Source organism: Stenella coeruleoalba (genome assembly GCF_951394435.1).
Source record: "Stenella coeruleoalba genome assembly, chromosome: 1".
Taxonomy (NCBI): domain Eukaryota; kingdom Metazoa; phylum Chordata; class Mammalia; order Artiodactyla; family Delphinidae; genus Stenella; species Stenella coeruleoalba.
The window spans coordinates 17,751,505-17,769,630 of record NC_137169.1 but is presented as its reverse complement, the minus strand read 5'-3'; the positions used below and the strand labels follow the sequence as shown (position 1 = coordinate 17,769,630).

Below are 18,126 nucleotides of genomic sequence, written 5' to 3'. Positions count from 1 at the left end.
GGCCTGTTTCCAAATAAGCCCAGGTATAGTTTGCCAGTTTCTCACCTGTGGGGCACCTGGAATTGAGGGGCCAGGAGTGATTGGCTGAGCCATTAAGTCATAGTCATTTCCAGATGATCCTGCGGCTACATAGGAGTAGGAGCCCCGGGCCCAGGGATCAGCACGCCAGCGAGACACCACTGTTTCCTTGGGCTAAAGGAGAAACCATGAGTGGAAGTTATTACTGGACACCAAGGACAAATCGGTCATTTCTGAAAGGTGGAAAAGCTGTGATGGGTGGGGGCTACAAGTGAGAGAAAGGCAAGAGACACGAGAGTTAGCCAAGTGATGAATGCTGCTGCTATAAAATAAAAAAAATGCCTTCAGGCTGCAAGGAAGCCTCCAGATTGCCTTCTCGCTATGAATCCAGAGATCCACCCAGGGATTGATCTCTATTCCCTTTTAAAATTCACATGAAGCATTAATATGCCTTCTCTCAAAGGAATCATCAGGGACTTAAAAGTGTTCAATGGACCTAAAGAAAGAATAACAGAAAAAAGTACCAAGAGATTCTCTTGAGACTTCCCTTGGGGAGTTGGCCACTTCATCTGAAAGGTGGTTGGGGAATTGGGGGTGGGGATGATTCCACAAGCAGAGACAACAGACAACACAAGCAAAGAAATGCGGCAAATAGCCTTCTCAATCCCCTGGCCCATGTACTGGGGGCTTTTCTCAATCCCATACTTAGGGCATGAACTCTAAACATTAGCATTAATGTAAACCCAGCACACAATTCTGGCTGAAACTGTCCTGACCAAGAATCTGTGCTGCAACTCGAGATACACCAAACCCTGCTTTAGTCTAAACCCCAGATCCTCACCTGCCCCTGCCCCTTACTTACTTACCTGGGGCACTGCACTGCTACCAAAAATCCCTTTGAGAATGGCCAGGCATCGGCCAACAATCACATCATCACTTATGTTTTCCATGATGCCAGCAGCTTCTCCTGCCACTAGTGCCAATAGTATTGGAGCTAGAGAAACAGAAAGGACAATTCCAGGGTTTTCCTACAGACTTTTCTCAAGTACCTCCTTATCAGGTCTCACATTATTCTTGGCTGTTTGAAATCTGATGACAGACATGCACCACTCACGCTAGACACACGTTTCTGAGCCAGCAACTTGAATCCTATCCCCAGAAGGGTGCTGGCAAACCACAGTGAAGTGTGACTCATGTACTTCATTGCTTATAACCTGGCAGAATACAGAAGTTCTGAAGATATAACTTCAGATCTTGCTATCAAGTGTCCCTATATTTAGGCACAGAGTTCTTAGACATCTCCATGACCAGGGCTGCATCCTCTTAGCTGTCATCCCAGGCCCTTCCATACTCATCATCACCCTTACTCACCCATTTCGTGACTCTGTGTGCAACAGGCTTATGCGATAGCCACAGTACTAGATGCTAGGGATATAAAAACTATAAACTAGACTATATACTCCAAAAATCAACAACAACAAAAATAATCATAGAGACAATTACGAACTGTGATAAAAGCTATGAAAACACAGACTACAGAGAAAAGAATACAAGGACATAATTTCATTTGAGGCAGTGGGAATACATGTGTCCTGGAAAGTCTCTTTGAAATAGTACCATTTGGGCCAAGCCCTGAAGCTGCATAGAGTATGCCACATTGGGAAGGAAGAGATGGAGAAAAATAAAAGCACCCCAGGCCCAGGGCACAGTACAGTGCAGAGGCCCCAGAGCAGAAGACAGCATGGTACATTTTAGGATTCCAGGAGAGCAGACAAGTGCGCCTGGAGGCTGGGGAGGGCATGGACAATGAAGAAGCTGAGTAGAAAAGAAGGGTCAGATTATTCAGCCTTCATGATGGCCACGATAATGAAAGCCATCAAAAGAAAGAAGTGGTGATAGCAGTCAGTGGCTATTGGCAATTGAACAGGTATGAGGTAAGAGTGGCCTGGACTGGGAGGTAGGCAGTGGGAAAGAAGTAAACAGGTCTGAGAGAGAGAGTGAGGCCCTGACAGGACTTGATGGCCTAGATCAGGGAAGAGAAAGAGCACTCAGCTGTTGCTGGAAACAATGTGCTCAGGGAGCAAATGGCTCCTCTGCGGAGTTAGTGGCCCTGGCCGTGCGAAGGATGTTCAGTACCAGGCAGTGAGGAGTGATGGAAAGAACCACGTGTCAGTCAAACTGGTTAACTGATGTGTCTGCACTGTCAAGGCCAGGCCTCCTGATACTGCTGCAAAGGAGAATGTCTTACATCCTTTTCTTGGAATGAGGTAAGATCTAAATATACTTCTTTTAAAAAAAAAAGCTCTATATAGAACTAAGAGCAACCCAATTACAGAAGAATGTAAAACAGGAGGTAGGAGTTTGATAAATACATTCTAGGGAAAGTGATCAAAGATTCAGGGGCAAGTCAGATACAAAAGTCTGAGAATGAGGAATACAAGTTTCCCTTTCCAGGAAGCTTCCCTGGGCCTGAGCCCGAGCCCCTGGCTGAGTTGATTTCTTCTTCTATGTCTTCTCTTGCAGTGCCTTGGCTTTCACTCTCACTCCTCTACTTCCTGCCCTGTTCTGAGGCTGCCAGCCTCCTTAATGTATCCCCCACTAGGTTGTGAACTCCTTGAAGGCAGTATAATATTCCTAATTCTCTATTCCTATAAGGATGTATAAAGATTAAAACTAGAAAGCCATTACCTTTATAGAGGTTCCAGAAGAGGAAGAGCTCACCCCTGCTGGCAGTCGTACTGCCAACATGTCCGAACAAATTGACACTTGGATCCCAGAATACCCGGTCAAAACACAACACGACCTATTGTAAAAAAGAAGCGTATAAGCTGGTGACAGCACTCAGAGAACATGGCTTTAAGCTAAGCACAGCTGTGCCTCAACAGGAAGTGCTTCTTCCTCAGACCTTACTAAAATAAGTTCCTTCTAATCTACTCTCAGTATAAGCCTAGAAATCCCTATTATACATGTACTACTTAGGAAGACATTTAGCACTCTCTTTTTATAGGCTTGGGTTTGAGAAGTGACCCCAGAAGACAGTCCTCATGGATACTTTCTATATAATTAGGTACTAAAGTTAATGAACTGACAGGCCTCACCCTGATATCACAGAGTTGATAGCACAGCAGAATGTTCAAAAACGCAAACCTCTCTCCTCTCTAAGTGGAGGGCAATCAGACTGATATTTGTACACTGGGTATGTAGAGGAGTACCTAGGGCAAGTTACCTTGTTAAGGTTGCCAAATCCCATCCTTTGGACTGCAGATGTCTTCCATTCAGGAAGAGGCGGCACAAACTGAACAGCTGGTGGCTGCTGCTTCAACACACCCAAGGGAAGGGTACAGAGAACTGCATCACACTTATAAATAAACGTCTGGCTCGTGGAGCGGGTATTCACAGCTATCACTTCACATCCTAGACAGGTTAGAGGAAAAAGGCTTTATTGGTGATAAGGATGATAATGACAAGGGTATTGAACATTTAGTGCACAGTAGAATCTACATGCTATCTCAGTTAATTCTTACTACAAGTTTGTGAAGTCAGTTCTGCTCATTTTCTACAGAAGAAAACTGAGGCAGAGGTGAAGTAACTTGTCTAAGGCCATACATGTAACAAGTGCCAGGATTTAAACCCAACAGTCAACTTCAGAGTCCTCGATCTCTACCACCATACTACCCCACCTTCCCGACTGATACACTGGGGATCTTTTGGACTAATAATAGGACCTTATCATTTACCAAAGTTAAGTAAATTTAGACCAAAATTAAGAGTAAAATGCCTATCCCGATAGAACCAATATCTCTCCACTGTGGTTAGGTGCTCACTAAGGACCAAAAGAAGAATGATATCAGAAGCTTGTGGTGCCGATCTAAGGGATGCAGCCTAAAACCACAGAGCATGCTATCCTTGAGAATATACAGTGATGCTTAGCTTGCCAGGATATGAATGAGCTCAAAGCTGACCACAGAAAAGGTACTGAAAGTAAGTTAATGTAATTCTCCCTCATTTGTGTTCAATTTTTTCTTCAGTAAATGCCTCTTTACATAATTTCTGAAAAATACATAGATAGCTCAAAGTAAGTATGACAGCTCCATACATGCCCATTTTCTGTGGCCACAGAATTAGGGAAAATGACACAAAAGCTAGTCTCACTGTTCTCCACCTGCCTGCAAATGGCTATTTAAGGCTGTAGATCTTCTCAACACCAGCAGCCAGAAGCTGCCTCTGAAGGGAAAACTAAAATCAAAAACTGTTACACTAGGGGCTTCCCTGGTGGCGCAGTGGTTGAGAGTCCGCCTGCCGATGCAGGGGACACGGGTTCGTGCCCCGGTCCGGGAAGATCCCACATGCCGCGGAGGGGCTGGGCCGGTGAGCCGTGGCCGCTGAGCCTGCGCGTCCGGAGCCTGTGCTCCGCAACGGGAGAGGCTACAACAGTGAGAGGCCCGCGTACCGCAAAAAAAACCCCAAAACCCAAAAACCCCCCAAAAACCCAAACTGTTTCACTGGTTGTTAAAAAAATTATCTGTGGTGATCTCAGCAACTCTAGAAAAGGGGCCATGGAAGGCAAGACTGGTGGCCACATCTCCACTAGTCATGAGAGCCCTTAGAGAGCAGGGGTGACTAGCTTTCTTAAGGAGTTCAAGACTATTAATTCCAAAGGTGGGTGGATGATGGGCTCTCTGCACTCCACATGAAATGCACCCTGAAAGCAGCAGTAATGAGCACAGAGCCTACTGCCAAAGGAATCACAGGGCAATTTCATCTCTGAAGTCAACCTATCAGCAAAACTGCTCCCAGAATGAGAAACCAGCCTAAGCAGTTAGCCCACCTGAATAGGAAAAGCCAAAAACCAAGATGCAGATGGTGAAATACAAGGGGTGGGTCCCACTGGAGCCCTAGGGGCCCAAATCCTGGTATTTAAGAGCATACTTAGCAAAATTAGATCCAAACTCCCTGGCTGTTTACTATAATACCAAACTAATATGCACAAACTGGAGACTCTAAAAATTGCCCCAATTTTCTGGTTTATACTAAGATGGGGTCAGAGCCTCTAAAGGCTCTACAGCCTCAGTACTTCTGTAAATGCAAAATTTTAAATTCAGGAATCAGAGTTTATGAGACATTCTATCAGGAGATGTACCTAAAATTTTTTCTGTAGGTCAAACTCAACAAAAGATCAGTACCATGTTTCAAAGTAAGAGATTTATCTTACCAGTAAAGACATACCTGAAGCTGTGTAGCGAACCTGCCGAACTGCTGTATTCAGTTTAATGTCCAGGCCTTCTGCTAAAGCCACAGGCACACATGAGTAGCCATTCCTCACTGTCAGGTGGCTGCCAGTAAACTCAAAGTCATCATCCTAAAGAAGACAGAAAAGAACATATTTTCACACTTTCTTAATCTAACTTATGCCACTTATATTGAGTCCTACAAAATAACACTGAAAAAACACCAGCTTGTGGAAAGCCAATATTCTAAGACAGAAATTAAAGAATAATCACTCAGTCTTCCACTACAGCTGCCCCAGGAAACTAAAGGGAAAACGGAAAGAATGCCAGAATGTCACTAATAGCTACCTCTGGGCAGTGAGATTGGGGCAGTTTCTTTTCTTCTGTGATAGACTTTTTATCATCACAGTCCTACACCACCAAGTCCAGACTACCCACGGCGCGCAGGAGAGGGAAGGAAGCTTATTCAGTAGATTCAGATGATACCATAAAAGTTTGTTTGGCTTTTGTATGCACTGTAGATGTGGTAGGATATCAGACTCACCATCCTAATCACATTTTCTTCTACATAACAGCAAGATCAGTTTTTATGGCTTAAACTTACAGGTTTTAAAGTTGAGGAAGACTTCCAAAACTAAAGTTGGTCAAACCAGACGTAATCTAGGATTATAAAGATTCGCCCAAGATAATCCATGAAGAAGTCAAGATTTGGCCTGGAAGAATTCCCAAAATGATTTCATGTCTTTGAATTTACTGAAAAATTTTCCAAATAGAGAAACTTTTGAAGGCTAGTTGATATTGCTAATTTCATGAAACTCCTGGGGAAAACATACCACGATTCTTAGGAATTAGATAAAAATATACCGGGCTGGCAGCACAACTCTCACTACTTAGTGACTGACTCATTTGTTCCCCATATGGATCAGTTCACATCACCTACATTCAAAATTTAAAACGATTACAAATGAATACATATTGCAACATCAAATGATAGATCAGTGACTAGAGGTAATTTAGTATTTACATGAAAAACCATAAAGAAACTGGAAATTCTACAAGATTTATACCACTAGCAGGTGCAATCCTTGCCAAATTCAAATTCTAAAGAATACCAGGACATAATCTGAAGATGAAGAAGTAAAAATAATTTTACTAGGAAAATGTATAATGAAAATGAAAATATGTAAGCAAAATATAATATTTACTTCTATACAGTCTTAAGTCTGGCCAAAGTCTCAGATTTACAGGTCCATTCAGCATCTAAGAAACCTGGTGATTTCTCACCAGTTCAAGAGTAAATCACACTGAAAACACTTAAAAATAATTTAACAAAAGATGTGTAAGACTGGTACACTGAGAACTATAAAGTACTGCTGAGATAAGTTAAAGGAAACCTAAATAAATGGAGAGATATACCATGTTCAAGGATTAGAAGACTCACTATTGTTAAGATGACAATCCCAGAAGGTATTTTTTTTGTAGAGACTGATAAGCTGATTCTAAAACTTTATAGAAGATCTAAAATAGTCAAAACACTTTCAAAAAAGAACAAAGATGAAGAACTTATACTACCTGATTTCAAGATGTACTATAAAGCAAAAGTAATCAAGACAGTGTGACAGTGGCATATAGAAGAACTGATTTTCAACAAAGGCTCCAAAACAAATAAGGAAAAAAGATGGTGCTAGAATAGTTAATTAGATAACCATATGGAAAAATATGAACCCTACCTCACCTCTCACTATACACAAATTTTTTTTTTTTTTTGCGGTACGCGGGCCTCTCACTGTTGTGGCCTCTCCCGTTGCAGAGCACAGGCTCCGGACGCGCAGGCCCAGCAGCCATGGCTCACCGGCCCAGCCGCTCCGCAGCACATGGGATCTTCCCGGACCGGGACACGAACCCGTGTCCCCTGCATCGGCAGGCGGACTCTCAACCACCGCGCCACCAGGGAAGCCCTATACACAAAAATTTAACTCAAAATGGGTCATAGACCTAACATAAGAGCTAAGCTCATAAAACTTCAGGAAGAAAACAGGAGAAAATTTTTGCAATCCCAGTTTAGACAAAGATTTTTCAGGACACAAAAAGCACAAAGCCTAAAGAAAGAGTTGATAAACAGGACTTCATAAAATTAAAAACTTTTGCTCTTTGAAAGATACCATTTAGAAAATGAAAACGCCAGTTGTAGACTGGAAAACATAAATCTGACAAAGGAACTGTATCCAGAATTTACAGACCATAATGAACTCTTACAAGAGGACAAACAACTGTTTTATAAATTTAATTTTTTTAACTTTTTATTTTATATTGGAGTATAGTTGATTAACAATGTTGTGACAGATTTTTTTAAATAGGCAAAAGTTCTGAACAGACTTTTCACCAAATAATTGACATATGAATGGCCAATCAGCACATGAAAAGATGCTTCACCGTTACTAGTCATCACAGGAATGCAAATTAAAACCACAATGAAAAACTACTATACAACCATTAAAATGGTTAAAATTTTAAAAACTGGCGATACCAGGTGTTGGTGAGGTTATGGAGCAACTGGGGCGGGCATATACTACTGCTGCTGAGAATGAGATGTGGAAAACCGTTTGGAAGTTTCTTATAAAGTTAAAAATCTACTTCCCGCAGACCCAAATATTTTACTTCTAGATATTTACCCAAGAGAAAGACATGAACGTTCACAGTAGCTTCAATCATTTATAGCCAAAAACGGAACAACCTAAATGTCTGTTCATGTATCAGTGAATGGGTACATTCTGTGGCCGTATCCACACAATGGATATGAATATTACTAAACAACAAAAAGAAACAAACTATTGATATACACAACAACAATGAATCTCAAAATCAAAAAAAGGCACAGACAAAGGCTACATACTGTACAATTATATACTGTATGGTCCAATTTACATGCAATTCTAGAAAAAGCAAAACTATAGTGACAGAAAGCAAATCAGTGGTTGCGTAGGGCCAGGCGCAGGAGGGCTGGGGACTGACTGCAAAGGGACAAGAGGACTTTTCAGGGTGACAGAAATGTTCTGTATCTTAATTGTGGGTGTGGTGGTTCATGACTATGTAAGTCTGGCAAAACATCAAATTGCTCACTTAAAATAGGTGAATGTTATTGAATATAAATTATATCTTAATAAAGCTGTTTAAAAACACACATACAAACAAATTAACAGTTTATCTTAGGAGCCCTCTCAAAGACATGTGCAATACATGGTAAGGGAATTTTACCTGATCCCAATGTTTAAGGGAAAGTGTAGAGAGAGGTGTGGCATTAGCAAATTCAAGATTTGCAAAATGCCAGTCAAGTATTTGTCTGTCTCTTGACGAGAGATACACATCACTGCAAAATGAGAACAAAGGAGCACAAGGTTATTAAAGGACATTACTATGATTCTCAATGGGCTGATGTGGATGATCTCAGTGGGACTATGCCTTATGTGAAGAAATTCTAAGTCAAAAAGCAGGACCGTATCTGTTTTATTAAGCCCTTTATTCCTGCTGCCTAGAGCAGGCCAAGCCATAAAGCAAGGCCTGACTGTAATTCCGGGGAAAAAAAAAGTCTTCTTTATCCTGTTACCTTGCATTATAAAAGCTTACTTTAAAACATTTTTTTTGTTTTATATTTTGAATAAAGCATGGACTTTTTTTTTTTAAGCAAGAATGGGTAGCATCCCTGACTACAGAAAAGAGTAGATGTATGTGGAGGCTGGATGCAACATGCAGCACACTGTCACCATGTAAGAGTTCACTGTCAAAAACCCAATGGAAATAAAGTGTAATACTTCCCTAGTCCCCAGAATTATGAGTTTAAAGCAATACCACCTTCTACGCCACTCAAAGACAATTTTCATTCATGTATCAAATCTTATGGGAAAAGGCTATCTTTTAAAAAAAAGATACCTAGCAAGTATCTAGGACACCGTTACACATTAAAATATAACAGCAGAGGATTAAGGAGCCTGACAAATAGTCCTATGTGCACAGATACCTTCCATTCATTAAACAATTTACAATACATTCACTGAACATAAATAAAAGCCCAGGGTGCTTTGTAATTTTTCTTTTAAATCTAACAGAAGGAACAGTAAAAGCTATCTTTCTGAGCGTTCGTGTTTTCCTTACCTTGGGGGATTGGCTTCCAATTCTTGAAGTTTTTCTTCTAGCTTTCCTTGTGTTTCAGCTAATTCATCATATTCCTGATAAAATTAAGAGAACTGGGTTGATCTTGATGGGTCAGAGACCCACCTAGTTATTTATACCACAAGGTGTAAGGCCTGGACCATATCCCTGTTCAGGTTAATCTACAAGTGTGCCTTAGCTGAAGGCTGGAGGTTGGGTCAGGGCTCAGGGATGGTTGTTCTCGGAGACAAGTTACAATGTTAGCCTAGAATTAAGACTGAGGGGGGTGGGGGCGGGGAGGTGGGGGAGGATGCAGAAGGAGGAAATAAAGAAACATACTAGTATGCTACACAGTAAGGATGAAAAAGAATAGTGACTACCACTTCCGGTGCGTTTACTGTGTCCCGAGCATGGAATAACCACTTCAGACCCCCTACAAGTGAGGTAGTACTAACACCATGTCACAGATGAGGTGACTAAGGAATCTAAGGTCACAGGGCTAGGAGATACTAAGTTAGGGATTTCAACCAGACAGTTTGACTCCATTCAATAACTCTGAAGTCCATGTTCATTATCATTATTTTAAATTGTCAGAGATAAACTATGACAGAGGGCTAAACTGAGATGTGGGTAAGCTAAAGGATGACACTGTGAAAACAAGGCAGGAATTCTGCAGAAAAAGCAGACAAAATTAACCCATTAAGTTCCCACAGCTCCTGTGTACCAAACCCTCTTCCTACTACAGGCACCTGTGATTGGCTAGTGGCTCTCTCTTTTCCAAAGTTTCCCGGATCTATACTATTTCTTAGGATTCCAAGTAAAAATCAATGAGGCATGTATGTATACCATACCTTGCATAAGGCAGTTAGATCCCTGTGTTTGCTTTTCACTAAGAACTCAGCAGTGATATCTCTGGGTGGCTTGACTTCAGATGCTTCTTTGTATTGCTGATGGAGTTCTTTAATTTTCTCTTTTAAATTTACCATCTAAGAGGGAAAAATACAAATTTACCATTCCAGACAGTAATTCATCACCAAAGCATGTACTTTGGTTCCTCCCCTAAACTGCTATTATACCAAAACAGGGTTATACTGCAAGGTCTATGGAATTCTTAAATACCTCTTCCAAATCATGATATTAAAAAAAATTTTTTTAATGACATTTTAAAACAGGAAAAAATCCTATATGGCTCAACATAGAGGTATCACATCACTATCAGATAAGGAGGATTGGCTCTGTCTTCCAAAACAAATGGGAGAACTAGGAATGTCCCATTAATAAAAATATATAATTAATTAAAAATTAACTACCAGGAAAAACAAACTGTCTCCAATTAAACTTATTGCTTTGGGAAACAAATTGTCATGATTTGTTTTTTAAATATGTAAAAGGTCAAATCATCCCACAAAGAACCATTCCCAATGTTAGTTTTTTCGGATTTCTGGTGGTGCTACACAAGACTAGGGTGAGGGTTAAAGCTTGAGACTGGGAGCTTCACACCAGCTGGCCATGTTCTAGCCACTCTTCTCACTTCATCCATACCACAATCCATGAAGAAGACGTGCCAGAGACCTCTTCATTTGACAAGATGACGAAATGAGGTACAGTGAGAGAATGAGGCAAGAGTCCAGTCACAAGATGCACCCAGATTTTGCATCATAAAGCCCCCAAGTTTGCAGCTGGCAGGATGAGGAGAAACAAATGGTTTCCCAGTCTGGAGCTGGGGCTCTGGAAGATGGCATAAACAAAGGCCCCCTTACAGGTACCACTGGGGAATATCCCCATATTGGCACCTCAAGTGAAATAATTATGCCAATGAATTATGGTACTGGCTGCTGACATGTTGTCTTCATCAGTGGGAACTTAACCCCAGCACAGCTGATCTCCTTCTCATCCTAGACTTCAGCAGAGGGCACTAGGCCAGCTTTGCAACAGGCAACAGCAACCTGACACAGGAAAGATCTATTTCCCCCAGCATCAATTTACCAATAATGCCATACAGAAAGACTGACAGATAATACAGTGCCTTTTGCTAGTCATTATTTTCTTAACAATAATGAGCTGTGCAGACTTTCTCTCCCATGGAGAAAAAAAATCAGAAATGCTTTTAAATTTCTAAATTAAAGGCCTTTTCCCCCTACTGATGCATCTTCAGCTATGAAAAAAATATAAAATTTCACCTTATTAAGAAGTTCTTTCAGTTCCTCCTGAGTTTTCACTATCTTCTTCCAATGTTCAATCTGCTCATCTTTGACATGCTTTTCTTGTAACCTGAAGAGACAATATATATGCTCCGGCCACACAGCCAGCCTTGCTGAGTAAGACAGGTGCCCATCAGAAACATTTGATGGCATCAAGGCCCTCTAAAATTTCTAATACTTTGGAATAAGAAAGTTGGCTGGTGGCAAATTATTTTCTAGGCTATGTTAAATACAGTTAATTGAATACCATAAAAGACATGAATTTTACAATCGAGAGAGCCTTAAGGATCATGTAATTATTTTAAATAGCTTTACTTTTGGATTTAACTATCTCACAAGAAAATAAGTGAAAACTAGCTCAAATAAGATTTGATGAAAACTTTAAACATTAAATAGCAAATCTATAAACGGAATCTATAATACAACAAGCGGTATCAAAGTACTTACTGAATGACAACTTCCAATGCCTGGCCAAGGGACACAGGCTTATTATTGAGGACATTGAAGTCTAGTTGATGACTAAGGTAAGATGTAGCTTCTAGCAACCGGTTAAACTCTTGCTCTACCATTTCATCTTTCTCTTTAGGAACCTGAAAATTTGAAGTATGGCAGAGTTGGTCCTTACACGACTAAACATAACCATCCATGAAAACACAAATGCTCTGCAGTTTAAAAGGTCAAAATATGTATCTCAAAGGGGAAACCTTTGAGGACAATGATTCAAACTGTCTTTTCTATGAAGTGGTCAATTCCATTAAATGAGATATGAAATGTTTCAGCCCAGATATTTTCCTATTCTCACGATTTTGCCCTCAGAGCTGGGACTCTACCTTTATTAACAGCCACAGGATTCACATTGGTGTTGAGTGAAGTCATGTGGAGCCCAAGATGCCCTGGAGTTGACATGCACTGAGATAAGCTGGGCTGACATGCAGACAACACACTGGAGAAGTCCCAGAGAACAAAGACTATGTTAACACACCTGAGCACCTTCCAGAATAAGGACAGGATGAAAAAATAAGAAGCCCAAGGTATCTGCTTCCCCTCAAAGACGACAATTTCAGGTAGGAGTAGGGAAGAGAGAAGTGAAATTCATGGCTATTAATAAGAACACAACAGCATCTTAATTCTTTCTCAGAGTAATAGTGTTTTATGGCACCAATTAAGTTCAGAGTTGAATATCCAATGCTCTTAGACTATGAGTGACTGAGGTACCAGGTCTGGCTCACTACTGTGGAGTAAGAGAACAGATTGCAAAGCAGATCATCAAGCTGCAAGACCATGCTCCTAATCCCTGCTGTGCCCCTACCTAGTGATACCATCAGTTAGCTGACACAAATTCCTCTGCTACTGCTTAATTCAGCCCCAGAGTAAACTGTATCTACAATCCTATTGCTGAATTCATGGGAATAGCGAGAAGGAAAAAGCATGTCTAAGGCAAGCATCTCTTGCCATAAAAAGCTAGGCATCGGGACTTCCCTGGTGGTCCAGTGGTCAAGACTCCGTGCTCCCAATGCAGGGGGCCTGGGTTCAATCCCTGGTCAGGGAACTAGATCCCGCATGCCACAACGAAAGATCCCACGTGTGGCAACAAAGATCCCGCGTGCCACAACTAAGAGCCGGCACAGCCAAATAAATACATAAAAAAAAAAAAAGGCGCTAGGCACCAACTGGGAAACAGGATTCAAAATTTGGATTTTCACTTTACCATCAACCTAAAATTGGTAACAAGAAAACAAAACATGAAAGTAAGCCCTAATAATCACTAAGGCTGAGGAAGAATGATCTACAATTAGAGGTAACTATTATGGACAAGATCATCACAGTAAAACTCTGCTTCTCATCTGCAACTCCTTCAGTTTTGCCCTTCCCAATTAAATGGATGCTTTCGAAGCACTAGCCTCTGCCCCTTCACTGATGAGTCACACAGTAACTCTTAGCAGATGAGCCATGGTATAGCAAAAAAGAATATGGTGAGAAGTATAATCTGCACCAAAACAAAGGGAAAAGGACTGCAACTCTCCTTTGGAACTGTAAATTATGACAAGACACTGTAACTAATTCAATCAAAATAATATTTTAAAGCATCAAGTTCTAAAAGATCACACATGGGAGAGATCAGGAAATCTTTATGAATTAGAGAATCCCCCTTAGCCTTAGAAATAGAAACCCCTGAGAATCTTTTGGTTTATGTTGAGAAATAAGGCAGTGAATCAGGCTTTGGATGCTTGGTGCCATTTATATATCAGGGTGGTACCTAGGACTTGGTACCTAGGACTTGGTGGATCAAACACATCTGACCTACCCATTCAAGTCCAGGGCCAAAGAAAGGAGTTCTTGGTGACATCGCTACTTGTTTTGATTACACAGCTATCAGAGCTGATGGAAGTGACCTTCTTGTCAGGAATTTCATTTACTTTCCCGTCAGTTACATATACTCTATATATGATGGTCACATAAAGAACAGCTCAAAGCAATGCTGAAATTTTGCTTGGTGTTAATTCCCGCAGTGATGTTACAAAAGATGGTTCTAAATTTGGTGCTCCTTTAAAAAGGAAACAATCACATTTTCAATATGAAATCTACATAGTTATGAGCTCTTCACTGATCACAGATGCAATATGAATGACTGCTTTTCCTGGAGTACAAATGGTGATATTTCTACATGTGGCTTCTAAAATGCCTAGCAGGAGGATGCTATAGCAGCAAGAGGGATCAGATCACATATGCCTCTACAATAGGACAGAAAGTGCCAATACGCCAAGTTTGCAAATGGTACAGATTAAAGCTCTTCCAGTGTCAATTGGATGGCTTGCTTTAGACAAGCTCTAATCTTTACAGCTAGAGTGACAGTCACATAGGGAAGTTCATATTGAAAAAGTACGCAGCACTCAAAGGCTCAGTATCTGGGGTCCAGGGTGTGTGGTACAGAAATATTTAAAGGGACACTGTCAAGGTTAGAGGGACCAAATTTGACCTTTTGTTTCTTCCCTCTGTTTGCTGAGCAGCCCACATGATTCGTTACACTTTCCCCTTTAGTCCACCCACACCCCCGACAAAAAACTTGACTTTTTACATGCTCTTTCAATGACAAATACTCAAATGGCACCAGCCCAACATACAGGTGCAACTCTACAACAAACCAGTGGGAATGTATGATGGACGGGATCTTTGGAAGGGAAAGATTTAAGTTTCAGGCTTTTAATGGGTTACTGTAAACAGTGAGGAAAATGAATTGAAAAATTATGAAAGAAAAATACCTTGACAGTGTCCTTTTAACCAGTGCAGCAGAGAGAGAAATAAACTGTAAATAAGAGCCCACAGCCAAGCCAAGTTTAGTTTTCTAAGACGGCAGTAGAATCAAGGCTTTAAACACACAGCATGACAGAAGCATTGTGAGCTCAGAAGCTGCAACTACCACAGAGATAAGGAACAGACTGTACAGAGACTAAAATGAGAGAGTCAAGGCACAGAAATGGGCAAAAGAAAGGCACTTTGGGTGGGGGTGGGGGTGGTAAAGGGAGACAGTGCAGAAAGCAGAGAGGAGTAAGCAAAATTCAGTACAAGAGAAAAAGAACAACAATCAAACCAAACAAACACCAAACCAAAAGATCACTGCTGCATCTGATACCAGAATGACATGACTGCATCTCCAGGACACCCCCTCTAACTCGGGGCTCCAGTCAGCAGTCAGGTCCCATCCATTTTCTGCTAAGCAGTTATAGGAATGTTGTCAGTGACACCAGGGGTAGCTTTGAAACCTGGATTTTTTCCCATTAATTTTAAAATTACACTTTAAAATTAAAGAAATATTTGGAAAATAGTACATAAAATACTTGTCCATTAGGACACCAATACTGACTGGGAGAAAAGCAAAATGTGTTTTTGATGTATTTAAACCTTGACTCTGTTTCTAAAGTTAATCTATTAGATATATTCTACTTGACACACTCAGACAATGACAAGAACTTTAGCAACTGACTACCCTAAGCACCCCCTACACACCTGTTTCAGGTCATTTCTTTCCCTTTGGTGAGAACCCTTGGACTCTGTTAGTTCCACAAATAATTATGAAAGGATGTTGAAATACTGGCAATCTCTAACACAAGTCACAATAATTTTAGTTTAACCTGACCATTCATTCTTTTTTTAGAAAATAAGTTTATTTATTTATTTTTATTTTTGGCTGCGTTGGGTCTTCGTTGCTGCGTGGGCTTTTTCTAGTTGCTGCGAGCGGGGGCTACTCTTTGTTGTGGTGCGCAGGCTTCTCATTGTGGTGGCTTCTCTTGTGGAGCAGGGGCTCTAGGTGTGTGGGCTTCAGTAGTTGCGGCACACGGGCTCAGTAGTTGTGACACACGGGCTTAGTTGCTCCGTGGCACGCAGGATCCTCCCGACAGCACAAACCTGTGTCCCCTGCATCGGCAGGCGGACCCTCAACCACTGCGCCACCAGGGAAGCCCTAACCTGACTGTTCTATTGTATATTCTTAAATTGCATCCTCAGAAAGGAACTCAGCAAATGTTACCAAGGCTTAAGCACCACATTTTACGCAGCTGGATTCCTATATTACAACACAGTGACAACACATAACAACAAACGAAGAAGCAGTCTTTCGGGAAAGGGCCTTTGATACAGTTTCCTAGCAAAGAATCAAACAAAAAGGCTATTGCTTGAAACAGATTTTATGATTTTTCAAAACCATTTATTTCTCAATGAAAGGCTCCAAATAAATGGTTCCTTCAAGACTAAACATTTGGTGAGTCTCCCTCCTCTACATGGGGTCTAACCCTGACTGCTTTGATCCTATTACACGGAGCATCCATATATGGAGGACGGATTATATGGAGCATCCCTGAACATGGTCCGGGTGGGGAAGCCTGTGTGACTGGCTCATGCAGAATAAATTCTGGGAGAGCCAAACAACTTTCTGGACACGGTCCCTGATTCTGTAAGGAATCATCTCAAAGGAAGGACAGCTCTCCTTAGTTCTACCTCTGGTTGCATTCTATCATCACAAGCTTGGTAGGTCTTCAAAAACATTGCCCATCTGTCATACTTCCAGTCTGCATAAGTTCTCTAGCAGCAGAGCAAAAATGGAGTTAAGTGTACCTAGGTTCCAGGTACTCAAAATTCTGAGATTTAGCCAGAGAAATCCTCAGGAAGAATTACACGTTGAAGAAAGTTGTAATGGCAAAATCTGGCCAACAGAGGCCACAGTCAACCTCCACCTCTCCCATCCCCATGCACTTCTACAATTACGGTAAAACGAAAGATTAGTGGAAAAATAAATTTACATCTGAGGAGTTTCTAACCCAGATTCCCAAATAGCTAAGGGAAATGAGATATTGTTATTAACCCTGAAGGGAGAATAAGGACAACAGGTATATCCTTAATTCAAATAAAATTCAATGTGATTCTATAAATGGAGACTGTTGCCTCCCTCTCCTTCTTTTACCTCATAAGGAATCTTTCAGGGGATGTAAATAACTGACTTTCCTAGAGCAGGGACTAAGCCATGTGGAGAAGGCACACATGGCATGTCTAAGGAGTGCACTCCAGCAACTTCTAGCACATAGCAGAGGTGCTCAGTAAATTCTTGTTAAATAAATTAATATAGTTTGGAAAAGAAAAGTCAGTATTATAACTATATTTGAGGGGAAAAAACTTACTTTGCAACTTCAAAAACATTAAAGGAAGGCATGAGATTTTTATATTTATAAAAAGCAGGGATTGGCAGTCATGATTTTAAAGGGTAGAGAAAGACTTCCTTAAAGATACCAAAGATGTTTCCAAAAAGGAAGATGAAAACTGAAACGGCCAAGATACCTCTGTCAAAAGTATAACCACTTAAGCACCACTCTCTATGAATAAAAGTGGAAACTTGCTAAGTTATGATAGGTACTGAGTGTATCCAATCAATGGTATTTCTAAGAAGCCTGGCATGCGTTACCTTTCAACTGTTATCTTTCTTCCTCATAATCAGGTTCTGTTTCTCTAAGTAGTTACTGAGTCTTTTGATCTCACTTAATAATCACACACACACACACACACACAGAGTCTCTCTCTCTCACACAGTCACTCACTTCAGATACCTTTTCATTACTCAAAAAAAGTCAAACACAAAACTAGAATCTAAAGCCCCCAAGTTACTAGCCGTATAGGAGATGCAGAAAACACTCACAGTCATTTCTCCAGTCTCCCCCACCAATCCATGTTTTCAGTCCTCTCACTGGTGACTCCCAAAATGCTCCTGAAATATGAATTACCCTATTTCCCAACCTTACCCATATCTATTTAAAACTGCATAATTCAGAGGATAACTCCATCATCAGTTAATCCGAGGGCACCTGCTTTATTAGCTCCAATTATTTGTTTTTTTTTGTTTTGTTTTGTTTTTGCGGTACGTGGGCCTCTCACTGTTGTGGCCTCTCCCGTTGCGGAGCACAGGCTCCGGACGCGCAGGCTCAGCGGCCATGGCTCATGGGCCCAGCCGCTCCGCGGCATGTGGGATCTTCCTGGACCGGGGCATGAAC

General features: G+C 41.1%; 1 protein-coding gene across 2 annotated transcripts in view; it reads right to left on the bottom strand.

Annotated features, from left to right (window-relative positions):
- The window catches only part of KDM1A (lysine demethylase 1A), a 64,850-nt gene that overhangs the window by 2,164 nt on the left and 44,560 nt on the right, over positions 1–18,126 (bottom strand). For both annotated transcript variants that reach the window (XM_079901200.1, XM_079901201.1), the window contains 10 exons: positions 12,041–12,183; positions 11,573–11,663; positions 10,244–10,378; positions 9,396–9,469; positions 8,502–8,613; positions 5,245–5,377; positions 3,245–3,432; positions 2,707–2,821; positions 885–1,012; positions 46–192 (listed from right to left, as the gene is read on the bottom strand). In XM_079901200.1, the coding sequence (XP_079757326.1) occupies positions 46–192; positions 885–1,012; positions 2,707–2,821; positions 3,245–3,432; positions 5,245–5,377; positions 8,502–8,613; positions 9,396–9,469; positions 10,244–10,378; positions 11,573–11,663; positions 12,041–12,183 (1,266 nt within the window). The remainder of the gene's footprint in view (positions 1–45; positions 193–884; positions 1,013–2,706; positions 2,822–3,244; positions 3,433–5,244; positions 5,378–8,501; positions 8,614–9,395; positions 9,470–10,243; positions 10,379–11,572; positions 11,664–12,040; positions 12,184–18,126) is intronic.